Here is a 26,680-nt window from a genome sequence, read left to right on the forward strand (position 1 = left end):
CTATCACCATGTCTGCCTGCACGCTGCCACGCTTCCAGCCCTGAGGATAATGAACTAAAGCTCTGAACTGAAAGCCAGCCCCAATTAAAATGCCTTCCTTTATGAGAGTTGCCATGGTCATGGTGTCTCTTCACAGCAAATAAAACCCTAAGACACCCCTCATCAAAGCAGCTTTTTTTTTTCGGGGGGAGGTTGTTTTGTTTTTCAAGACAGGGTCTCTCTGTGTAGCCTTGGCTGTCCTGGACTCTGGACTCGCTTTGTAAACTAGGCCGGCCTTGAACTCACAGCAATCCACCTGCCTCTGCCTCCCGAAGAACCATTGACCAGCCCCAAATGAGATATCGACAATGACCCATAGGGAGAAAGGAGCCAGAGGTCCCGAGTGGGATGTGTCTTCTGTGTGTGACAGGGGTGCTGCACACAGGAAACCTCACCAATGTGATTGTCTAAACACGGACTTAAACATGACACTGCCAGTTGACATGAGAGTGTATATGGGAGAATTCTTTCAAAAGCTTCACACTCCTAGGCAACTAACGGTTGCTGAGAGAGGGAGAACCAGTCTTGTCCGGTGAAGAGCCCTCTGGTAGCTAGCCAATCCCAAGAGGTCAGCCCTTTCTACCTCTAAGCAACACAAAAATGACATAGCAATTTGTATTTATAAGTGTGTATATACATACACATGTACACATACACAAAATATGTGAAATTCTAAAAAAAAACAACAAACAAAAAAAAAACCCAAAAAACTAACCAACCAACCAACCAACCAAAAAAACAAATTTTAAAAACCATCACAAAAGAACACCCCAACTGTTAAAAACGTAAAATGCAGCGGCGGGCTACAGAAGAAAAAGAGTCTTGGGTGGCCGAGGCCTGAGACTACTTAAGTTTAGGACTACGGTGTGAGAGTCCAGAAAGCACAATGCGAAGACGTCAGTAGGCGTCAGAGGTCCGCTGGAGATGGAGAGTGGACCGTGGAACAGGAGGGCTGCTTAGGGGGAGAAGACTTGGTGCTCTGTAATAGCGGAGACCTGAAAAAATGCTTTGGCGAATACCTGCTGCGGGTGCAAAGCTTTTCCTAAAGGAGCTGGGGGTGAGGGGCGGCAGGAGGAGGCTAGACTGCTCAGATTTCCTTGTTTTGTTTTGTTTTAATTAATTATTTTTCTGCTCAGATTTCTTGAGCAAGCCTCCGCCGACTGTGGAGCCACAGCCTAGCAAACCTGGTAGAAGCTGAGACGATTCACAAGTCAAATGCAATTAATACACACTTCGTCTAACCAAAACCGTGTGGCTTAGCTCCATGGCCCACGGAGCCCATGACTGGCCTGATCAAGAGACGGCTGGAATCACCGCACAGCTTGCTGCCGATGGCAAGCACACGTTAGGATGTCTTACAGCGTATTATGAGTTTGGAAAACAATAAAAGTTCAGTTTCTAGTGGATAAGAGCCAGTTTCCCGCTGGGTGGGGTGGCGCACGCCTTTAATCCCAGCACTCAGGAGGCAGAGGCGGGCGGATTGATGTGAGTTCGAGGCCAGCCTGGTCTACAAAGTGAGTCCAGGACAGCCAAGGCTAACACAGAGAGACCCTGTCTTGAAAAACCAAAACAAAACAAAAAAAAAGTATGGTGAGCAAGAGAGCCCTGAGAACATGCTGTATGCAATCCTCCTCCATGACCTTTGTGTCAGCTCCGGCCTCCAGGTTCCCAGCTGGTTTGAATTCCTTTGATGTTCTTCCCACAAGGGACTATGATCCAGGACTTGGACGCCAAATAAACCCTTTCCTCCCCAGGTTGCTTTTGGTCATGGTGTTTGAGCACAGCAACGGTAACCCTAAGACAGGAAGACCAGTGGAGACAACTCTGCTAGTCACGCTGACAGGACCATCAAGCCCTGCTTTTCTCAGTCGCCACGTGAAGTGCCTGTGTAGCTCTTCCATTTGTATTTGCCCGCAACCCTGTCTTCTGGAGGCATTTTCTCAACTGCTGGTCCCTCCTCTCAGACTCTAGCTTGCATTTCCGGGTAGCTGCTAGGTCTCAAACCCAGAACAAATGGCTGATATGCCTATTTAACATATGAAAGCAGACCTAGCTGCCGGGTTCTCCCCATCTGTTACAGGGTGTGGCTGGCATACCCCACGCCATACCAGGAACTTCTCCAGCCCAGGGATTGGGCTGCCCTTCCCCCTCTAATCCAGCCATTTTGGCTATCCAGCTTTATTTATTTATTTATTTATTTATTTATTTATTTATTTATTTATTTATTTATAAACTTTTGGTCTGTCCTTTATCCTCCTGGCATCTTGGTCTGGCTCTCCCCTCTCTCTTCCTCCCCTCCTCAAGTCTTAGCTCAGTCTGGTCATGTTCACTCTGGAATCTTCCAGATGTCTGTGCCTCTGGCTATGCTCTCCCTTTTATCTACAATAACCTTTGTTCTCCACATACCTAGGAGCAGCCCTGTCTTCTTTCTTTCTTTCTTTCTTTCTTTCTTTCTCTTTCTTTCTTTAGTAGCCAACGGTTGGAGTGAGGTGTTTTGTAATGCTCTAAATCAGCTACTCCTTGCACTAAATTAATTTTCATCTTTTTTTTTCTTACTCCAGACTTTACTCAGGATTTCTCCATAGTCTGATTGTACTGTCACTGCTAAAAAGAGTATTGCACGGTATGTTGCTTCCCCTCCCCTAAGCAGTCTGCCTTGGATAGGCCTGAAAAGATAGAAAAGTTGTTTTTCAACCCTGGCCTGGCCACTCAATACCTTCCGAGATGGCCTCAGGGCTGTTCTAAAACCACACCCTCATACCTGTCCTGAGCGCCTGACAGCACTCGTGATGTCCCAAGCTGAGCTCTTGGCCCCCTGTCCCTAGCACCTGACAGCACGTGATGTCCCAAGCTGAGCTCTTGCCCCTTCAAGAATAAATAACTAGTAACCAATCATGTTAAAGGTCAACTAACCAATCATGTTTGTACTAAGGTCTGCTTCTGTAAGAGTCTAAAAGACCCAAGCCTTGCTTATTCGGGGTCTCCAGCTCAATAGAGCTTGGTAGACCCCATCGTGATGGATCAATAAAGCATCCCTTGCTGTTTGCACCGGACTGTACTCTCATGTCTCATTGGGCTCTGGGAAGTAGGATCTAGCCCCCCAGGTCTTACAGGACCATTTACCAAGCCTCTTGTTTAAAGAAAGGAAAATTGAAACATTACCTTCCCTTGTTGCGTGGTTCACGGTTCACTTCCTGCCTGTGTAAGGTGACTCAATAGCGCCCCTCACTGGGTGTGTCCTCAGTGCTCTCTGTGACCTGTGGAAGAAAGTAAGACATGAGACCTGCGCGCACACACACACACCTACCTACCCTCTTACCTGCACATATAAACCCACAGCTTCTATTTGGGGCAGAAGACTTGAGGTGAGCTTAAGTCAGACACCCAGGACAAGTGCCCTACATCACCTGTGCACAGTGTGTCTGCAACCCCATTCTAATCTCTCAAGTGCCTCTGCCTTCCTGCCCTTCTGCTGCTTAAAGTTCTAATAAGCTTAATGATCTTTCTGAATTATTCACAATGACAAAGGGCTGGGCGAAGAGAAGAGTGCCAGGGAGAGTCACTGAGAGCAAAGACAGCAGGAGATGCCAAACATGGAAGAAATATCAAACACAGGCATGGGAGAATCCTGGGAGCAAAGCTGCTCTGGCCTGCAACCCCCAAGGACCTGTGGAAGGTCGTGTGCACAAGAGGGAAACGGGCTTGGAGGCCAGCAACACAGCCCAGCCATGCAAGGCTGGTAACTAGTTCAGTTCCCACCACCCATTACTGGTGGGAACAGACCTGACTCCATAATAGTATCCTGTGACCTTTGACCTCTGTACACCTGTGTGTGTGTGTGTGTGTGTGAGAGAGAGAGAGAGAGAGAGAGAGACAGAGACAGAGAGGCATGAGTTGGGAAGCCAGACACATCTGGGTTTCAATTCTTGCTGTACTGGCGTCTTGATGCAGCACCACTTACTCGACTCTTACAAATTGCCATGTGCTGGGACTTGAGGCTGTGGGTTCCTAATGGGACAAGTAAGGAGGGTTGCTTACAAGTCTGTATTCCAGAAGCCCAGGGACAGTGTAAATATACCTGTCTCCTGAGGTGCTGAATCGGGACCAATGACATCGCCACTGGGGTGGCATCACTCATCTATGGTTGAACATGGTTCTCTGACCTTGAGTTTTCACAACACAGGTCAGAGCTGAGAGAGTCTGTAACAGGCTCATTTCATACTCCAGCTTTCACCTACCACGCGCATCTCCTCTCCTCTCTGTGTTACGGCCTTAGATAATAGCTGCTTTTTTGGCCTTGGAAAAATGCCTGGTCACATATGGTAAGTTCATAAACTGATACTCACCCTATCCTGGATTTTGGTTGTTATGGATGCTCTCATGATCTTTTTTCCTCTATTTAAAAAAAAAAATTCATCTCAGGGCCGGAGAGATGGCTCAGAGGTTAAGAGCACTGTCTGCTCTTCCAGAGGTCCTGAGTTCAACTCCCAGCAACCACATGGTGGCTCATAACTGTCTTTAATGTGATCAGATGCCCTCTTCTGGCCTGCAAGTGTATATGCAGACAGAGCATTGTATACATAATCAATCAATAAATATTTAAAAAATACTCATCTCATCCCAGCATGGTGGCTCATACCTCTAATACTAGCACTTGGGAGGTAGAAGCAATACGATTGTTTCAAGCTTGAGGCAAGCTCAGCCATACACTGGGTTCCAGGGCATCCGGAGCTATGGAGTAGCTTAGTCTCAGAAACCACGCCCAACCCAACTAGTATATAAAGAAAGAAAGCAGTTAGAATTTAAAACTCTCCCCAGTACAGGTCATATTTTATGAATGGGAGTCTGTAAGAGAGCTTCCTATTCTTTTTAATATTTTTTAAATTGTGTGTATGAGGCGTGGGAGGGATTATGCATACACGAGGTCAGAAGTATAGGACCCGCCTGGAGCTGGAGTTACGGTGGCTGTGAGCTGCCAAACACGGGTGCTGGTAGTTGAACAGTCTGTCCTTTTAGCCACAGATCCAGCTCTCTAAAACCTCTTCTCTCCATGTTTTATCTGCACATGGTTTATAAAAAGCAAACAGTCACCGAGTTTTACTAATCCACCCATCTTACGTCAGGGACTGTGGCAGAATGCTGTTTCCACACACACACCCGGTTTGGATTGGGCACTATGTGCGTTAACCTTTCCAGATACCGACACAATAATAAACCCCTGCATTTCTCTTTGAGGGCCCTGACTGGTTGGTTCACTGGTGAGCACTTTACCACGATTGTCACTCCAGACAGTACTGCTCCAGAGTAAGCAACGGCCAACTCAAGCCATTAATTAGAGTTGCCGCTAAGCTCCGCAGTAAGGGACACATTCCCTTAGCATCTTGAGACTGTGATCATTTTGAGCACGTGAAAGTTCAATGCATCCTATGCTATCATCACTAATTTATTCTGGTTGACTTCACTGTGAAATGTGTAACAGGATTTGCCATTTTAGCCATTGTCCAGGTCAGAAACATGAAGCACAGTCACACAGTAGGAATCACCATCATCTCTAGAAACTTTTTATTATTCCAAATAAAACACTACACATTAAACAACAACTCTGCAGCTCCACAGCCCCTGGGTGTGAGGCGGCTCCGCAGCCCCTGGGTGTGGTGTGAGGCGGCTCCGCAGGCCCTGGGTGTGAGGCAGTTACACTTTTTGTCTCCATGCATTTGACTGCTCTAGGATCTCATTCTGGTGGTGTACACAGTACGTACTTTTTTTTTTTTTTTCAAGACGAGGTTTCTCTGTGTAGCCTTGGCTGTCCTAGACTCGCTTTGTAGACCAGGCTGGCCTCGAACTCACAGAGATCCAACTGCCTCTGCCTCCCGAGTGCTGGGATTAAAGGCGTGCGCCACCATGCCCCACCACCGTGCTTACTTTTGAGTCTGGCTTTTTCACGCAGCCTAACGTCTTTAGAGTTCATTCATAATACAGTAGCAGGCTAACGCATGCTCCGTTTATATGCAACCACTTACTTCATCCGTTCACACACCAGCGGGCGCCTAAGTTGTTTTCCACCTTTTCACTATTACGGATGTAGCTTCTATGACTGTGGTGTACAGACGTTTGCTCATGTGTGTAAACCCCTGGGGATAAAATGGTGATTCTGTGGTTTTGTTCAAGACCTGTCATGCTGTGTATCTAGGTGATTAGAACATGCTATATCCTTACCAGCAATACACAAGGGTTCTAATTTGTGTGCATCCTTGGCAACACGTGGTCACTCCTAACGTGTGAGGGATCCACACTCTCCTTTTCACGTCCCCAGTGGCCAGCGATGCTGGACATTTCACACGCTCTTGGAGACATTTCTGCGGAAATCCCCTGCTATCTTTCTTTTTTGGTTTTTCGAGACAGGGTTTCTCTGTGATAGCCTTGGCTGTCCTGGACTCACTTTGTAGACCAGGCTGGCCTCGAACTCACAGCGATCCACCTGCCTCTGTGTCCCAAGTGCTGGGATTAAAGGCGTGCGCCACCACGCCCGGCTGCTATTTTTCAAATTGGGCTTTTTAAAAAAATTTGCTTCAAGTTATTTATTCAGGATTATTTCTTGTTATTAATTTTAAGTTGCTATCAAAATAATAGTCTTCATTATGGCATTTTCTTTTCTTTTTTCTTTCTTTTTTGGTTTTTTTTGTTGTTGTTGTTTTTTTGTTTTGTTTTTTTTTTTGTTTTTTTGTTTTTCAAGACAGGGTTTCTCCGTGTAGCCTTGGCTGTCCTGGACTCACTTTGTAGACCAGGCTGGCCTCGAACTCACAGCGATCCACCTGCCTCCATTATGGCCTTTTCATATATGCATATCATTGTACGTTGTTCACATCTGTCCCCCTGCCCCTTACCCCTTCTTTGCTCCCTCCTACATTGGCATTAGTGCCCTGGGTTGTGGCACAGTAGCTCCATCTTGCAGTGAGATGCCACTTAAATGTTCTGTGGGCCAGCCTGCAGCAAAATGGGCTGTCTTCTCTAGAGACCAGCAAACCTCTGTAAGAGAAAAGGCAGCATCTTCGTGGGCACTACCCTTTGTGGGCACTTGTTACCTGAGCCTGCAGTCTCCCAGTTTAACACTAGGTGGCATCCTTAGCCCGGGTCTGTACCAACTCCACTGCCAATTGAGAGCCACACAGCAGGAGCTCAGTGAGCAGGCCTGTGGGTCACCTACATCCCTGTTATGAAACCCTAAAGGACGCATTTGTCATGTCAAGCTGAAATTGGTAGAATCTTTCTTAGGTCTGTCTACTTTTGTTTGGGTTTAAATAGATGTTTCTTTACATTTTCCTGGGGGACGACACACATCCCTCAAGACAGTCTCCTGTCTGTTTTCAGTCACACATAGGTGCACATGAAAGAAAGTCTCTGTATTAAATCCTAGAGGTTTAAAAGGTCATTCCTCATGTTTTGTGGGCTGCCTTTTGTAGGCAAGGTCCTTTAGTGAAATCAATTTTTAATTTTGATGAAGCCTAATTTGTCTAAAAAAATTTTTAGTTGACTATATCTAGTTGTTATTTATACACAAGAATCATTGCCAACTCCAGCTTTGTGAGTACTTTTCCAAGATTTGTATGAGTCTCGTGGGTCTTATATGTAATTTCACATCCACTTTGAGTTCATTTTATGTATGGTGCCAGCAGCTCAGCTTCCTTTTTCAGTGCATACGTACCCAGCCCTGGCAGTGTTAGTTGAAAACTAACAACTTGCAGCATTCACCTTTATATACTATTCACTGGCTTAAAAAAAAAATTACAACCATAAGCCACAACCATGACCCAGTGTTAAAAGCAGATCCATCATGCTGGGTGGTGGTGGCACACACCTTTAATCCCAGCATTTGGGAGGCAGAGGCAGGCGGATCGCTATGAGTTTGAGACCAGCCTGCTCTACAGAGTGAGTCCAGGACAGCCAAGGCTACACACAGAAACCCTGTCTCAAAAAACAAAAAACAAAACAAAATAAACAAACAAAAAAGAGCAGATCCATCTACCTGGAAATATTTTCAGGGCTGTCTGTGGTCATTGCTCATTCCAACCCCGGGCCCTAGGAACCCCCTCTCCTGTGTCAATATGAAGGCAGGTGCACGCAGGGAACCGTGCAGCCCCCACCACACAGCACAGCTGGGTCTGATCATGGGACAGCGCACGTGGATGTGTTGTGCTTGCACAGCGATGGCTGACCATTTACGGGCACAGAAGTGAACTTCCGGGCGATGTCCACTTCCTGGTTGCAGGGAGGGATGCTGTTGTGAATATCCAGGTTTGTTGTACAAACACAGGTTTCTGTTTGGGTGGTAGCTAAGGAGGGGTTTGCTGGGCGCCTTAGTAAACTGTCCGCACCATTTTATAGTCACGGCAGCTGAGAACGGTGCGCTCTCATAGCCCTCAGGCTTTTAAAAGTCACAGCGGCACTAGTGTGTTAAACACGTATTTTTTTTCTTTTCTTTCTTTTTTTTTTTTTTTTTTTGGTTTTTTGAGACAAGGTTTGTCTGTGTAGCCTTGGCTGTCCTAGACTCGCTTTGTAGACCAGGCTGGCCTCGAACTCACAGTGATCTCCCTGCCTCTGCCTCCCGAGTGCTGGGATTAAAGGCGTGCACCACCACGCCCGGCTCTTTTCTTTTTTAAAAAAATACTTTCTTTAATGTTATCTTGTGTGCATTAGTGTGAAGGTGTCAGGTCCCCTGGAACTGGAGTTGCAGACAGTTGGTGCGCTGCCATGTGGGTGCTGGGAATTGAACCCGGGTCCTTTGGAAGGACAGACAGGGCTCTTAACCACGGAGCCATCTCTCTAGCCCCTAAGCACGTATTTTTTCATGTGCTTGTTGGCCATTTGTGTATTTTCTTTGGTAAAATGGCCACACATTAGTTGCAGGTTTTTTTCTATGACCAAGTTGAGACGTTTGAGCTGAGTGAGTTCTTGTAGATGTTATGCCACCTGTCAGATAGATGACTTGGAAGTGTTTTCTCCTATTTTGTGCCTTGTATTTCATTTTTCCAGTGGAATCGTTTGAAGCGTGGGAATTTGCCAACTGCCTTCAATCCAGTATGTCACGCATTTTACCAATTGTGCTTTCACATTCCATCTTTGCCTGACCTGAGGGCATGAAGACTTTCTCCTAATAGATTTGTATCTTGGTTTTCCCATTCAAAGTCATCATGAGTTATTCCTGTACGTGGGGAAAAAGACTTTATTTCTCCTTGTATGTGGATATGTGACTGTCACACAGCATCCTGTTAGAGTGCTGCCTGGGAGCCCATGTCTAGAGCCCTGCAGTCCTTGTCTTGCCAGCGCCAGGCCGCCTGGACTATGGTCGTTTTACAATGAGCTGGAAGTCAGGGCGTTTAGGGCCTTCCGTGTGCTGTTCCATCACTGCGTTCCTAGTCCAGGCCCTTTGTATTCCCCGTGGTATGTTACAGTCACCCTGTCGATTACCACAAAAACACCTGTTGTGGTTTATTGGGATGGTACTAATCTCAGGGCAAACTAAAATGAAAGAGAACCGACATCTTTTTTGGGGGGCGTGGGGGGGGGACAGGGTTTTTCTGTGCAGCCTTGGCTGTCCTGGATCCGCTTTTTAGACCAGGCTGGCCTCGAACTCACAGCGATCCGCCTGCCTCTGCCTCCTGAATGCTGGGATTAAAGGCCTGTGGCCAACAAAATCCAGAGATGCTCCTGTCCCTTTGTTCCCCACAGTAGGATTGATTGTAGGACTGTCACCAAGCCCAGCATTAAAAAAAAAAAATTATTAGTGCGCGCATGCGAGTTCTAATAGTAGCGGTCAACCACTGGGTCACAGCGCATGTGCGTTCTGAGACTAGAGGTCAGCCGTTGCGCCTCATAGCTTGTCAACCTTTTTTTTCAAGTAAGAGGAAGGAAATCAGTGCTTGCTGTCCTACTTGGCTAGAAATCTCAATAAAGACTGCTTAAAACATTGACTTGTCGCCGGGGCATGGTGGTGCAAGCCTTTAATCCCAGCACTCGGGAGGCAGAGGCTGGTGGATCGCTTTGAGTTCGAGGCCAGCCTGTTCTACAAAGTGAGTCCAGGACAGCCAAGGCTACACAGAGAAACCCTGTCTCGAAAAACCAACAAAACAAAACATTGGTTTATCTATAGTTTTCTCAAAGATTCTCTCACTCCTAGGGTAACTTCCCCGCTCTGAGTCCCCAGCACAGCCCACATCGGATGTTACAGCTGAGGGCATCGCTTCAAGTAATGAAATTCATATAATTTCACATATTAATTTTGGAGAAAGTATTACTTCTGTCACACTGCTAATAAGACATTAATCTGCCAGGTGGTGGTGGCTCATGTCTTTAATCCCAGTACTTGGGATGCAGAGGCAGGCGGATCTCTAAGGCCAGACTGGACTACGCGGTGCATTCCAGTACAGCCAGGGTACACAAAGAAATCCTGTCTTGAAAAACATAAACAAACAAACAAACATATTCTCATATGAAAAAATAATAATTAGCACAAAATCCATGGAAAAACTCTTAGGGTCACCCTTTTGAATGTCTGTGAACACAAATCCATACACATAACAAAGATATCACTTGTTCCTATAAGCACCCCGGTGGGAATTTACTCACTGTGGTGGGGACCGGTGTTGCTTGTCTCTGCCAGGCTGATCTCACACTGGACTGAACTGGCCCTCTGCAGGTGCCCCTTCCTGGCATCAAAGAGGAGAGAAAAACAAATGGAAAACATGAAGTTGGAAAACACAGCAGAAGAATCAGAAGGAAAATTAAACTTCAACATTTGAAGGCTCTTTCTCTCTAGAGTGACCTAAAACCATAGGGCTGCCCTAATGATGTATCTCCACCCCACCCCTACCCCCACCAGCCAACCTGCCCACGGAGGTGGCTGTGACACTCTGGATGCTGCTGAGCTGAGCCTACAGCATGGCACCAATGCTGTGTCTTGGGTGGTGTTTCTGTAAAGAAATTACTCCTCACCACTGTGTAATATGGGGTGGCGTGGGTGAACAACTCTAATTCATGGCAATAAAAAAGTCACTTTGGACCCAAGCTTCATCAGGTTCGGGTTATAACCTTATACAGGTTATAATTTGTGACCACGTGGATTCTGCCACAACTTCCCCCCGCCCCAGACAAGGGTTTTTCTGTGTAGCCTTGGCTGTCCTGGACTCACTTTGCAGACCAGCCTGGCCTCAAACTCACAGTGATCCACCTGCCTCTGCCTCCTGAGTGCTGGACCATGTGAATTTTTAAAAAGGATTTATTTATTACTATGCATACAGTGTTAAAGAGGGCATCAGATCTCATTATAGATGGCTGTGAGCTACCATGTGGTTGCTGGGAATTGAACTCAAGACCTCTGGAAGATCAGTCTGTGCCCTTGACCACTGAGCTATCTCTCTAGCCCTGTGACCATGTGAATTTTAGAAACAACTCTAAATATTAAAATGAAAATTGCAGTGTAAAAAGTTTTTTTATTTCAAATATGTCAATCCCAGTGTATTAGCTTACACTAGTGAAAAATGAATTCACATCATCTAGTCATAGCAAAATGGCATTTCCTAAAGGCGTACTGGCCTCTAATCCTAAAATGCCAATCTAGGAGGGGTTGTAGCACTGGGGAAAAGGGGACTTTTCGGACCTCTCTCAAGTAGCATTGTTTCCTGAGTTACAGAAAGGCCCTTGGGTCAAAGCTCTTTCAACCACCATCAGTCATGTTAAAGAACTATTTCTTTCATTTATTAAACATTTCCTCCTTTTTCCTTCTTTCTGCCATCGTGTGTGTGTGTGTGTGTGTGTGTGTGTGTGTGTGTGTGTGTGTGTGTGCTGTGCACACTTGCCCGTATGGAGGCCTGAGGGAGTTCTCAGTATTGGGTGTCTTTCTCTATCACTTTCTACCTGACTCCCTTCAAACAGGCAGGGTGTTTCACTGAACCCAAAGCTCACCATTTCAGGTAGGCTAGCTGGTCAGGGAGCTGGTACCCGCCCGTCTCCACCCCCACCCCAAACACTGGAGCTTCAGGCACGTGCATCTGGTCGCCTCCTCTGAGCCTCCATCAGCAACCGTCACTGATGCCTCATCTCTGCTCCCGCCCTCCTGAGTGCTCAGCAGGCACCTGAACTACTTGGTCCTTGAAGACTTGCTGTCTTTTTACTTCAGCGATTTTCACTTTAGAATGGGTGTTCTGTGATTTTATGAGGCTGTGCTACGCACATGTGTTTTTCTTTAACCTACTGAATCTGTAGGTAACTTATATATTCTGGTTTTGGATTTGTTTGTTTGTTTGTTTGTTTTTTGGTTTTTCAAGACAGGTTTCTCTGTGTAGCCCTGGCTATCCTGGAACTCTCTGTAGACCAGGCTGGCCTTGAACTCATGGAGATCTGCCTGCCTCTGCCTCCCCGAGTGCTGGGATTAAAGGCGTGCGCCACCACTGCCTGGCAATTTATACATTCTGAATGTCTCAGCTATTACCCTCTTCAAACACTGTCTCTGTCCCAAGTCCCCCCTGTCCCCCACAACTCCAGAGAAGCGTAAATTAAACATAGTCAATCTATTTTTTCACATTTCTTTACTTTTCCTTAATATTTTACAGTTCTTTTAGGTCTGGGATACTTTTCCCATTTTTATCATCTCTCCTCCAGTGTTGGTTTCTCTCTCTCTCTCTCTCTCTCTCTCTCTCTCTCTCTCTCTCTCCTGTCTTTCTGTCTCTCCATCCCTGCTCTTACTCCTTCTAATCTGTTTAAAAACAAACTAAACTTAAAAGACACTGAATAAGATGTATTGAATATTTTTAATTATAATTTTATTTTTCAGCTTCTGCATTGGCCTTTGCCAAGTCTGCTCTTTTGTAAACATATCATTTATTTATTTAAAATTTTATATTTATATATATTTTTGCATATGAAAGCTTTGCCTGCATGTATGTATATGTACCACGTGCATGCCTGGTGCCTGAGGAGTTCAGAGGAGAGGTTAGATCCCCTGTAACTAGAGTTATAGGCAGTTGTTAGCCACCATGTGGTAGCACTTGTGGTGGCTCCTTTGTAGTTTTGACTCTTTTATTCAGCCTGCTGAGCACTCAGGAGGGCGGGAGCAGAGATGAGGCATCAGTGATGGTTGCTGTGTGCTCAGAGGAGGCTGTAGGCCCTGCTGACGTGCTTCTTTGTCTTGGACAGCCTCATCAGGACTTTAGGCCTCACAGCACGAACCCCACGCAGTCTGCCTGGGCACACACCGCTTACGGATTTAAGTGCTTTCCCAACCTTCTTGGTGTACAGGTAAACAATCCTGTTGCCAGGGGTTCGAGACAGCCTAGTTTTGTTAGAGGCTGTATTGTAGGAGGCCTATGACGGTATGTCAAATGCTGGACCATTTTGAGTACCTCTAAGCACCGTCCCTGGAAGAGGAAAAGGAAGGGTGTAGTTTTGACTCTTTATGACTATGTTTAGCACAACCAATCCATGTGCTAACCCATAATGATTATATACTATGAATTTTCTTATTCATAGTATTAGCTTTTATTAGCTGGGTGCAGTGGTGCATGCCTGTAATCCCAGCACTCAGGAGGCAGAGGTGGGTGGATCCCTCTGAGTTTGAGGCCAGCCTCAAAATACTCACTGATTCTAAGACAGAGCTTAAATCTTTTCTCTCTCTCTCTCTTCTTTCTTTCTTTTTTTTTTTTTTTCGAGACAAGGTTTCTCTGTGTAGCCTTGGCTGTCCTAGACTCACTTTGTAGACCAGGCTGGACTCGAACTCACAGAGATCTGCCTGCCTCTGCTTCCTGAATGCCGGGATTAAAGGCATGCACCACCACACCTGGCTAAATCTTTTTTTTTCTTTCAGAGCTTAATCTTAATTGCCAAATTTTTAATTTCTTAAGTTATTAATTGTAACATTGGCACAACATTTATGGCTAAAGCAATCGTGGTGCCTGTCTAGAGAAATAAACACTATTTCTTCTCACAACTCAACAACTGAAGCCAGAGCCTCATGCCTGCCAGACAAGCACACTGTCACTGAGCTACAGAGCCCCAGCCTTAAACTCTAACCCTTGCTCGTGCATGGCGAGGGGCACAAGCAAATGACAGATCACATGGGAGACACGTTTGGATGTTATGAGACAGTAAGCTTTTATATCTGAGATATTTAGATGCAAAAATCGTGAGAGAAGATCTACTGGTTGCTTAAGTGATACTTTGAAATAAACTACACAGTGATGCATATTTAAAAAGCGCTGGGTGGTGGTGGTGCACGCTTTTAATCCCAGCACTGGGAGGCAGAGGCAGGTGGATTTCTGTGAGTTTGAAGCCAGCCTGGTCTACAAAGTGAGTCCAGGATAGCCTGGGCTACACAGAGAAACCCTGTCTCGAAAAACCAAAATAAATAAATAAAATAAAAAATAAAAAGAGTAAAGTCAGCCAGGTGAGGTGGCACACACCTTTAATCCCATCACTGGGCAGACAGAGGCAGGCCGATCTCCATGAGTTCGAGGCCAGCTTGGTCTACAAAGTGAGTCCAGGGCCGCCAAGCCTGTTACACAGAGAAACCCTGCCTTGGAAAAAGAAGAGTAAAGTCCCTCCAAATTTTAGTCAGGGTTTATGAAATATTATTTTATCTACATCTTATTCTTAGAATACTAACTTCTCAAGCCAACTTGGTTTATGATGACTATCAGCTTCATTTTCATAACCATATAAGAGTAACAGATGCACACTTAATATTTATTAATACAAAATAACCACTAAACTTAATTTCATATTCCCTTAATTTTTTCCCTCCAAAACACTGAAGATAAGTCAAAAGGAATCTTCGATGTAAAGTCTTGCAACATGTCATTTTTCCTTTTGTTTCACTGTTTTCTTCTCTGTTTCTCTAGATTTAAATAACCCCTGAATTTAGGGAACATTTCTACCTTGTTCCCGCTATGTTCATATGTCTATCCCATAATAGACGTTAAAGAAAAGGCTGATGGTGGACACCAGCCATGTGCCTTATGCTTCTAGAGTACTGCATGAGTCACTTGGCTTTCCATATTCAAAGCTTACTAAAAAAAAAAAAAACACATGTGTAGCTAAAGTCCTACGGTGAGTGTGTGGGTCCTCCTAGCTTAGAGGCACCGAGGCAAACGATGATGACGGTGACAAAGAAGAAGTTGAAATTGCTTACGATGCTTTCTAAATGACTTATTAGTCTATAACAAAATTGTATTAGAGAGATAATGCCAGACATAAAAATGGTATCTGCAGAAACTTCTAGAAGTAAAGAGCATGTTAGTTACTCAGAGGCTGCTGCTTTGTGCGAGTCTGGCTCCACTTCAGTTACCTGCACAGGAAGCAGAGCGCCGCGATGGCGAGGGTGACGAGGATCACCAGGGCCACGAAAGCTGCCGACAGGTTACTTTGGCTTTGGATGCTGGAGCTTGGGAGAAAAACCTCTTCGCAGCGAGCTCCTGTATAATTCTCAATGCACCTATAGGATAAAAGTTTAGATGGAGATTGAATCTCGGTTCTAGACGTCGATGCGGACAACACAGGGTCTCCAGCCGGAGTGAAGGGAACGAACAGTGTCTACTTTTCAGTGAGCGTGGAGTGGCCATGCCTGACGCAACGCTCACGGTGCCGCAGGTGTAGGCAGATGCGTTATTCCACGCCTGCTCCCTTTCTTTTAGACTTCGCCGGCGGCTTAGCGTCTAGAGGAACCAGGTAGTATTCAGACTCCAAGTGCGGACAGCGCTGGTGCCTGCGAGGCTCGGCTTCTCTTCCTGCCCAACTTTTGCAGAAGGGTCTTGCAATGTTGGTCTTCTAGCTGTCCTCAACCCCCTGGCTGAAGTGATCCTCCTGCCTCAGCTTTCCAAGTAGCTGGGACTGCAGATGCATGTGATCAGAGCTTAAAGTCTACATTTTTTTTTTTTTTTGGGCTTTTTCGAGCCAGGGTTTCACTGTGTAGCCTTGGCCATCCTGGACTCACTTTGTAGACCAGGCTGGCCTCGAACTCACAGCGATCCACCTGCCTCTGCCTCCCGAGTGCTGGGATTAAAGGCGTGCACCACCACGCCCGGCTGAAGTCTACATTTTTAATGGTGTAACTGCCCATATATAACGCAAAACCATCTACAATCTAGTCTACTGCATTTCATATAGATGTATACATGATGCAACTTTTCTTCGAGATCAGTGCTTCTTCCAAAGCCTGATTTATTCACTATTATACCCCTTCCCTGCTATTCAATCACGCCTTCTTGAACTTACGTCAACTTTATATAACTAACAGCATTTCTATTTTCCTTCAGAGACAACACAACACAGCAAAGAATACCACAAGAATCAGTCTTTGGCCGGGCGTGGAGGCACACACCTTTAATCCTAGCACTCAGGAGGCAGAGGTAGGGCACCACTGTGAGTTCGAGGCCAGCCTGGTCTACAAAGCAAGTCCAGGACAGCCTGGGTTACACAGAGAAACCCTGTCTTGAAAGACCAAAAACAACAACAACAAAAAAGAATCAGTCTTTGGTATGGCCAGTCAGCCCTCTTTTCCTGTCCCTGTTTAAAGGATTAATGTACATGATCAAGAATTATGCTGCTTGGCATCTAGTCAATTTGTATTACAGTTGAATGTAAAATAAAAAGTATTTTGTCTGGAAATGGTGGCACACATCTATAGTCCTAGCACTTGGGAAGCCAAGGCTGGAGGAGCAACTCAAATTTAAGGCGAGCCTGGACTACATGGTGAGTTTTAGGCTAGCCCAGCAAGCCTGGAGTGAGAAACTCCATTTTTAAAAAAACCCACAATTTCTTTCTTTCTTCCTCTTTTCTTTTTCTTTTTTAAATGTTTTTTCGAGACAGGGTTTCTCTGTGTAGCCATGGCTGTCCTGGACTCTTCATAGACCAGGCTGGCTTTGAACTCACAGCGATGCCCCTCCCTTTGCCTCCTGAGTACTGGGATTAAAGGCGTGCCCCACCACGCCTGGCTCAACTTTTTTCTTTTTAATATGAGCATTTGTTTATAAAGTAACTCAAGAAGTTATATAGGAAACTCACAAAGTATATGTAATAATAAAGCTATATAAAAATGAGTATGTATGCACACAGAGGTACATACTTTAAGCTATTTTTTTTAACAACAACAACAAAAAAGTAAAAGTTGATTTTCCAAAACTAATTTTCCTCCTCACCTCTTTTTAGATTAGGTAAATATTTAGACATTTATTCGCTCTGCCTCCCACGTTCTACAACGTGCCTAGAGAATTATATGTGAACTAATTGCTGGTTTTAACAATGAATGTGACAGGATGACTAATAGCCTAGATATAAATAAGAGAAAAACAATTTAGCGCAGAGTGAATCTTAGCTGACCAAACAGCAGGCATTGTATGAGCCTCACGCTGCCCTGATGACGGCAGGCGGTTACTGCTCTTGGCTTCATGGGGGACTTTAGGCAGTATAGGGGACCTCAAACTTCTAGAAAGATTGCTTTGTTGAGACAAGGAAAGGGAAAATAAGGCCAGGATATAAAACACTACATGAAAAATGTTTTGGGGAAAAAACTTCATAATTCCTTACAGTATACATGTTAAAATACTGTTTTTCCTTGGGGCTGGAGGGATGGCTCAGTGGGTAAGAGCACTGGCTGTTCTTCTACAGGACCTGAGTTCACTTCCCAGTACCCACCTGAGGCTCCCAACCATCTGTAACTACAGTCCCTGGGGATCTCACGCCTTAATTTGGTCTCTGCAGGCACCAGGCATGCACATGGTGTGTACAGACAGACGTGCAAACAAATCACGTATACACATAAAATAAATAAATGAATAAAATGTGAAAATATTATTATTCCCATAACTCAATTAAAGACACGCAAGAAGATAAAAGATGAGTGAAAATTCATTTTGTTCTTCTCTAGTTTTACTTTCAACTTCCCAGGACTGACAGACAGACAGATAGACAGACAGACAGACAGACACATACACACACACGCATGCACACAAGCACATTACTCCTCAGAATATAGCTTCATAAACTATGGTTTATAACCTTATATGAGGTCACATAACAGCGCGTAGGGGTTGTGAAAAATCTGGCAACAATAAAGATATCTGACCATACAAAGGCACAAACAGAATCCACAGTTAAACGGGATCATGGTGGTTCTAGCAGGGCTCAGGTCCCTGCAGCTTCATTCTGAGCACACACACACACACACACACACACACACACACACACACACACACACACACAGAGGACACTGTGCATGTAGTCTCCACACAGCTCTGACGGAGGCTGCCTGTTACCGCTCAGCTCAGACTTAAGACCGTTCATTGTATGGTGGAACTTCAGGGTTTCCACTGTGAATACAGAGTTTTCTGCTTACAGAAACATAATGGTTTAATAACGAGAGATAGAGGCTTTGATATTTTCCTCCTGTCATTCCTCAGCATGAAAGTATCCAAAATGGCGTATCTTTGGATTGTATTGTTAGGACACTTACATTTAAAATTACCATTTAAGTTGCTAACTTTTTAATAAAAGATAGTTAAATGAGTTTTGGCTTAGGATTAGGGCAGAATTTCCAGTAGTTTCTGAAATGGCCCTAAGTATTATGCTTCTGCCGCTCTGAGCTACATATATTTGTGAAGGAGGAGGATCACAGAAAGTGCTACAGATGCTCCATGGCACTCAGGATCAAATATGTATATTTGTATACATACATGTATATATGCTTCCATGACTAACAAACGCGACTAACATCACTAACAAATAACTAGATTGTTTTAGCAAATTATTGTTTTAAAGCAAATGTTCTTATCATTACCAGTAAATTCTTGGCGTCTATTCCAAGTGTGTGTTATCTCCTTACATATCAGGGGTCAGGGAGGAGGTTCTTAGGTGAAGGTACGGTGGGCGGGAGACGTTGGCGAGGCGCTACCCAGGAGGCCCAGTACATCAACACACAGCGTAAACAAACACAGAGAGAGTAGGGTTCCCACAAGACAAAACCTTGCTCTAAACTCAGTTCCAAGAGTTGTTCTAGAGACCCGAAAACACAAATAAAAGCTCTCCCATGATTTCCTTAAGATTATTTTTACATTCAAATAGAATTCAGTGAACACGTATGCCTTGCAGAGGAGCCGCTGAAAGAAAGCAAGCCCTGTGTAGCCCAGGAGTGGTGTGGGTAAAATGCAGTGATCAGATCAGGATCGAAGGAAACAGAAAAAGGCACCAGAGGGAAGCAACCAACAGACTTCTCTGTTGTCCACATCTGGGGAAAAAGTAAAACACTGGTGGAAATTTTAATCAAAATAACATCAAGAAAATGTTTTTTTACTCTTCACCTCATTAAGTCAGAACTTGGAGAAAAGCAGAGACACAGTGTACTCCTGCTTGGCTAAGCTACAAGTGAATTTTGTTTTTTCAGATATTTACCATATAAATAAGGGAATGTTGCCCACCCATCGCTGTGCATAAGGAGCCTGCTTTGAAAGCTCTGGTTAAGTTACGAAAATGTCACATCTTCAGTTACAACACAAATGTTAAATTTTAAGCAAACATAAATGGGGGGGGAGGGGGGCGGGTGGAGTGGAGACATAACAGACTGGAAAGTATCTCTCTTGTGAGCGGAAGGTCAGTGTCACGGGATTGTTTGCGCAGAGCTAAGCAGCCCCATCCTTATGTAAGCCACTCTTGCTAACGTATTCCTGGGCGTCACTTCTGTGCAGGCTGTCAGGCAGCTAAAGGTTGTGCCATCTAATTTGATGAGTACCAGGTGCTAACACGCTCTCCTAGAACTGAAGACTATAACACTAACACTACAACGGGCACAGCCTCCCAGACTCAGAATCCACACGATCAGCGGTTTTCTAGATGCACCAAGAGTTTCACCGGAAGCACAGAACCCATGTTTGCTGCACTGGACCCGAGAAAAGTTCGTCTGGTTTTATTGTTTTCAGGGAAAGTTGTTATGATACTGAAGGCCTTCAAAGAGTAAAGGAACCAAACTTTTACTTGGAGGGCTTAGATGGGAGGATTAGTGTGGGTTCCGGGCCAGCCTGGGATATTTGGGGTGACTCCCTTTCAAAACGAAACAAACACAAACGGAAAGAACCAAGAAGTTGTGAATCCTGCAGCCTTGGCTGTGTTCCAGAAAAATGAATGCTGCAATTCAGGCTAGAAAAAAATGGTTTCCTGACCTTTCTGTAATGTTGTAAACTTAAGATTTTTTAGGGATTTTTTTTTTTTAAGGTTTTTCGAGACAAGGTTTCTCTGTGTAACAGCCCTGGCTGTCCTGGACTCGCTTTTGTAGACCAGGCTGGCCTCAAACTCACAGCAATCCACCTGCCTCTGCCTCCCAAGTGCTGGGGTTAAAGGTGTGCGCCACCACGCCCGGCTAAGTTTTAAAACATAAAGTCAAAGAAAAAAAAATCCCAAATTGTTTCATTTAGTTATTTTTATAATCAAACAAGACATCCAGCAGTACGATAGCAGAACACAGCACTGTCCGGGCGAAGAGGAATGCAAGGGATCTCTCTACAAAAGCCATGTTTATAGCAATGCCAGACTCCAGGTGAAAGAGTAGCCAACAAGCATACTACTATTGCTGGGCAGTGGTGCACACCTCTAATCCCAGCACTCGGGAGGCAGAGGCAGGTGGATCACTGTGAGTTCGAGGCCAGCCTGGTCTGAAAAGTGACTTCAGGACAGCCAACACTACAAAGAGTAACTTTGTCTGGGAAAACAAAACAAAACATGCTACTTTACACTTCCCAGGAACAAGACACAAGTACCCTATTGTGAAAGAGTCACTAACAAGAGAAAACTCAACACTAGTGCCATTTCACTTGGACAGTTACCCTAGAAGAAGTCATTCTAACACTGTGGTCCCCAGAGTTCAGTCTAAAACATTCATATATATATATATATATATATATATATATATATATATATATATATATATATATATATGAACAAACCAAAAATAAAACCTTTACAAGAGTTTGAGAAAAGACACTGATGTCAAAGGCAATCTGATACACAAATACCTGGCCAAATCCTGTATAATGCCAGGCAGGTATGTGCAGGCCAAGAACTCGGAGATGAGCGCTGGCAACCTCTGCCTCTTTCTTTACCTGGTGCCACAAACACATTAGACACTGACTAGTGTGATTATGCCTACAGATATTCAGCTAATAGACAGTGTGGGAGAAACAGCTGTTTATGTCAAGTGTGTGACATGTGCACCGCTAAGGACTGATAATCACGATAATCACTTCAGGAGGGTCAGCCCAATTTTAGTCTAGCCCAAAAGCAAATCTTAGATTCTTTTAAGGTTGACTGTTAGCCCACCACATCCTATGTGGGATGCATATTCTATTCCATATGAAAATGGTAACACAGTTGCACAGAGAACCACCCGTTCCTGCCATCAGGTAAGTTACTGCCTACAGTGGTCTGCAAGATTTAGTTTAGGTAAATCACTGAAAATTTCAAATACTTGCTGAAAGTAGTTAAAGCCCAGTGAAATACTGGGCTTCTTCTTCTTCTTCTTCTTCTTCTTCTTCTTCTTCTTCTTCTTCTTCTTCTTCTTCTTCTTCTTCTTCTTTTTCTTCTTCTTCTTCTTCTTCTTCTTCTTCACTATTTTATTTTTTATTTATTGCATGCTGTGATTGTGCAATGAGCAAGCCATGGGCTGTAAGCACAGCCTTCATCATTGAGTGTGCCCAGGCCAGTTTGCTCTAGCGAATGCTCTGAGAGGAGGGCCGAGAGGACTTCATAGCAGCCTGAGGCAAAGCTCTGTGGTTTGTTAGCTTTCATAATGTTGCCTTTTCCCTCACACTAACAATAATTTATTGATGTCCCAGTCTCTGTCTTCCCCATTTTGCTTACCTCAAAAATATGACCGGGGAGAAAATTCTAAAAGTCACCCCCTCTGAAATAAAATGTATTATTTCTTAAAAGGCTGGAAGATAAATTAAAACTAAAAATAAAATGTATGCATCTCAGGCATGGCGGCACATGCCTCACAACAGAGCATTCAGAATGGGGCGGGGTGGGGGTGGTAAAGAATTCAAGGGCAGGGTTGGAGATGGCTCAGGACAGAAGGTCACTGCTGCTCTTCCAGAGGACCCTGGTTAGAACCCCAGAACCCATGTGGCAGTCCACACCATCTATAACCACAGTTCCAGGGGATCTGACACCCTCTTCTGGCTTCTTCAGTACTACACATGGTGCACACACATGTTGATAACTTATCCATACATGAAATAAAAATACATACATCTAAAAAAAAAAAGAGTTAAAGGGTAGCCTCAGCTACAGTGTAAAGTTTGAGGTCATCCTGGGCTACATGAGACTCAGTCTCAAACAAAAAAAGATATGTATATCTTACATAACTTATGTCTTAGAGATTATATATATATATATATATATATATATATATATGGCATACATAAAATTGATATAACTTTTTTCTTTCAAGTAATATTTTTAGTATATGTAAAAAAATAAGTAAATATATATAATACGTAAGTGGGCCTTCCAGCTATAGAGATTTTCCCTGTTCATGTCTTTTAAGGGTTCATTAAGACCATCTTAGGGACACCTGGAAAGACTTGGAGTTGCTGGTCTTAAATGCACAGTGTTCATGCTGGCCTCTTACCTTCCCAGGCTGCAGGGAAAATCACATGACCCAACTTGGAATAAGACAAAGAGAAGCCAGCCTCAGTTCACTTCCTGACAAAAGAAGTTGAGCATTAGATCTATGCAAAAGTCACAGCTGTCCGTACTCCTGGGTAGAAATTAAGTCTTACAGATAGGATAATGGGATTTCTTTTCTGGCTGTACTCCAAAGGGGAGAGTGGATGATGAAGACAGTTACTCAAGGGGTAATCAAAATTCAGACGCCAACACATAATTGTACAAACTCCATTATGCAACAGTAAGAAGGAAGCGCCTTCCGCCGGCCCTCAGCTTTCTAAAGAGCAGTGGGCTGACCTCAGCTGGCCCTAAGGGGCGATTTCAGCTCTTACTAACGCAAGCCAGGAAGACAAACACAGCTGGAAAAAGTGATAGAGCCAAGGGAGCTGGCGTGCGCGCCCTGGGTCTCAGCCACGGCTCGAGGCTTGCGCTGTGAGAGGACTGCCACCAGGCAAAGTCGGGGGGGTCGGGGGGGGGGGGGTCGGGAGATGTATGCTCTTAAGTTTTGTTCTAAAGACTGAGGTCAAGAAAGATGCATCCGTTGTTTCTGCGGAGAACACTAATGAGGGAGTCTATAATCAGAAGTTAGGTTACTAAAATAAAAAGCATTAACAAGATGCATAAATGGAGCAGCTGCTGGGTGCATTTGCATCTGCTCTATTATAAGCACCGAGGCTGTTATTTCTGTTCCGTAAAGGTGTTCTAAAGAGCAACCTAATTCCAGATGTTTAATAAAGCTTGTGGCGTACTGTCAAAGAGTAAAGCGAAAAGGACTTCGCTGTATTTAATATCGGAGGTATTTTTGAATTTACTCCTTGAAATATAATCGTCTACTAAATTGAGAGATGCGAAGGCCGAATCTTATCCAGAAGGAGCGCCAAGAACCACCCAATCATAAGAACTGGCTTTAAGAAAAACCTTAACATTTTCTGTGATTAATAAAGCAACCCACAAACTTCTGAAGTTCCCTTTGGTAAAGCAGGGTGGTGCGGTGGTTTGAATAAGAATGTCCCCCATAGGCTCATATACTTAAATGCTTAGTCATCTGGGTGTGGCGCTACTTGGGAGGGACTGGTAGGTGAGGCCTTGTTGGAGCAGGTGTGGCCTTGTTGGAGGCAGTGTGTCGCTGTGGGTGGGCTTTGAGGTTTCAAAAGCCCAATCCAAGCCCAGTGTCTCTCTCTCTCTTACTGTTGCCTGTTGGTCTGGATGTAGAGCCATCAGCCCCTCCTCCTGCACCATGCCTGCCTGTGCGCTGCCATGCTGCCCACCATGCTGACAATGGACTAAAGCTCTGAACCTGTAAGCCAGCGCCAGTCAAATGCCTTCTTTTATAGGAGTCGCCATAGTCATGGGGTCTCTTCACAGCAAGAGGACACTGACTAAGCCAGGTGGAGTCCAGCCAGGCTGGGACAAAATGATAATCTACAGTTAAGTGAGATGATGTGACAAATTCAGTGGCACCGTAGGTGTAGGTTTTCTTAATCTCATTCATGTGTGACTAGTCTTCAACAGATTACATGTTTGTTCTTCTAGACCCCATTTTATAGGCAGAGCTCAGTCCGAACCATCACACACAAAAAGGTTTCTACCTGCCCAAGAATATCGCTGGCCAGGCGTGATGGTGCACGCCTATAATCCCAGCACTTGGGAGGCAGAGGCAGGTGGATTACTGTGAGTTCGGGGCCAGCCTGGTCTACAAAGTGAGTCAGGGACAGCCAAGGCTACACAGAGAAACCCTGTCTCAAAAACAAACAAACAAACAAACAAACAGCATAGCTGTTGCTACAGATGGCAAACGGAGCTCGGGCGAAGCCATAAAACAGGAAGCCACTCTGGTTGGGTCTTGTGGTCACGTGAGTTTGGTAGAGCCCTGGTGAAACCAGAGTTCATTGTGTCACGGTGGGTAACTGTTCCACCAGATAATACTTTGCCAAGTTAAGCTCCAATCACAAAGCTGAATGCTCTGTACTAGTTGGCCCTGGGGTGATCTTTGGACACGTCACAGGGTTGAGAGGAAAGCAGGACTGCCCATAGGTCCTCACCCAGCTAGTGACGCAGGTACAGGTGAAGACGCGCCTCTCCTCCGCTTCTGCTGCGTCAGCTCCATAAGCTCTGGTTGGAAACTCTACGTGGCTGCCTTTGTGTCTAGATGGCCAAGATGCCAAAGGCTAGAAGGCTCCTGTCTAGATTGTTCTTTAGAGCAAGACTTCGACGTCAGCCACAAAACAGGTTCCCGGATGCACGGCTAACATCTCTCTGGGTTATCCAACTCCACAGAGGCCTGTACCTGTACTCTGTAAGTTGCGAACCTTAGGAAAATACGAGTGAATTCTGCTTGGTATACGCCAACAGATCGCTGTGTGGGCCCACATCAATTTCATGCCTACCCACATGAGTGCACATTATTGAGTTTTCCTGAGTCAGTTGCAACATCTTTTGGTCTCCTTGTAAATAAGCGGTTCCTCAAATATACTTCTAACACATGCTCAGTTTTTATTTGTCAAAATCTGGTTTCCTCTTTTATAAATTTTAAAACTTTTAGGGACTGTTGAAATGCTCAGTACACTCATTGGGTAGAGTGAGATGAACTGAGGTGTCAGAGAAGCCTGCACACCAGGCCTGTGTGCTGAGGGAGGACTATACACTGGGCCTGTGTACTGGGAGGAGGACTGCCTGGTCTACAAAGTGAGTCCAGCACAGTCAAAGATATATAGAGAAGCCCTGTCTCAAAAAACAAAACAAAACAAAACAAAATATTAACTTAATTTTTTAAACTTAATTAAAACAGATTGCTTTTTCTCTGATTTAGAATATTGAGTACAATATACATACATTTTACTTGACAAAATTCTGTTTTCCCTCAACTTATATGGGCTCACTGATCAAATAAGCTATTACTCCTTACATAGTGTTAAACATTTTAAGAATGTAAAACTGTTCAACTAATCATTATTTTGATGTTCTACTTAAGCCATAGTCATTTTATATCATTCATGTTTTATAAACGAAACTTCTAAGATATCTTAAAATGCTGAACTGATTAATTGAATTTATTAATATAATTAAGTGAATAATTTTAAGTCAAGTAGGACTACTGAAGCATTAATCACTAAGTTGATGTTATACTTAGATTTCTGTTTCTTAAATAAGGGATTTGCATTATATTTGTGAAGATTTTGCCCTTTGAGCGGGTCATATGCAGGACGCGTGCTGTACTGAGGGTACAGCGCGGCGGTGACAACCTGCTCCGCATGCAGCACACGCTGAGTTTTATCCCTAGACTCACTGTAGGGGAAAAGGAGCAAAACTAGAATGGCCCCATGTCTAAAAGCAAAACAAAAGTTGTAGGGACGGGCTACATGGCCAATGTTCAGCCATCTTGTCAGAGCCTAGGTTCCTATTTCTCCAGCAGTCTGCCATTTGCCAGAAACCAGCTGACCCTGTCGTGGTTCGGCAGTTAGACTAAAGATTTAGACGGAGCCACCCTGCTGTAGTTTAACAGTTAGATTAGATAAAGATAGCAAAATATTAGGTATGGCAGAAGGTTGTGACCTGCTTGGAATTCCTCGCATCTTGAGATAGCCTACAGCTGGGTTGCCATAGCAATATGCTTCCCTGCCCTATGCCTTATAAAAACTCTGTGAAATTTCTCAATAAACGGGGTTTGATCAGAATCCAGGCTTGCCCCCTTCTTCCAGTCTTGTGTTCTCCTCCCGAGTGTTAGTGGAACCCCGGCAGGCCGGGACAAAAAGTAGAAGGCCAACAGCCTGGCTCAGAGGGTAAGGGCCCTTGCTGTCTAGCCTGATGTCCCAAGTCCCATCCCCGCATGTGGGGAAATGTAAAAAATAAAATAAAACTTAAGAAGGCTGTGTATAGAGGTAGAGTGTAAGGTGTGTACTGTGTGTGCGACTTGTGCACGCCTACTAAACTGCCTTACGCTAGA

The 26,680-nt window shown here is 44.6% G+C and overlaps 1 protein-coding gene across 5 annotated transcripts in view; it reads right to left on the reverse strand.

Moving 5' to 3' along the window:
* The window catches only part of NRG4 (neuregulin 4), a 211,101-nt gene that overhangs the window by 156,015 nt on the left and 28,406 nt on the right, over positions 1–26,680 (reverse strand). For 2 of the 5 annotated variants that reach the window (XM_084782971.1, XM_084782973.1), the window contains exons 4-6: positions 15,374–15,520; positions 10,663–10,742; positions 3,202–3,296 (exon numbers count right to left, since the gene is read on the reverse strand). In XM_084782971.1, coding sequence (XP_084639097.1) covers positions 3,280–3,296; positions 10,663–10,742; positions 15,374–15,520 — 244 coding nt within the window. In that variant the 3' untranslated portion in view covers positions 3,202–3,279. Of the gene's footprint in view, positions 1–16; positions 1,835–3,201; positions 3,297–4,446; positions 4,586–4,678; positions 4,811–10,662; positions 10,743–15,373; positions 15,521–26,680 lie in introns of those variants that run through there. The other 3 variants (XM_084782970.1, XM_084782972.1, XM_084782969.1) reach the window with 3 other exon arrangements.

Source organism: Acomys minous, assembly GCF_964271855.1.
Source record: "Acomys minous genome assembly, chromosome: 5".
NCBI lineage: Eukaryota > Metazoa > Chordata > Mammalia > Rodentia > Muridae > Acomys > Acomys minous.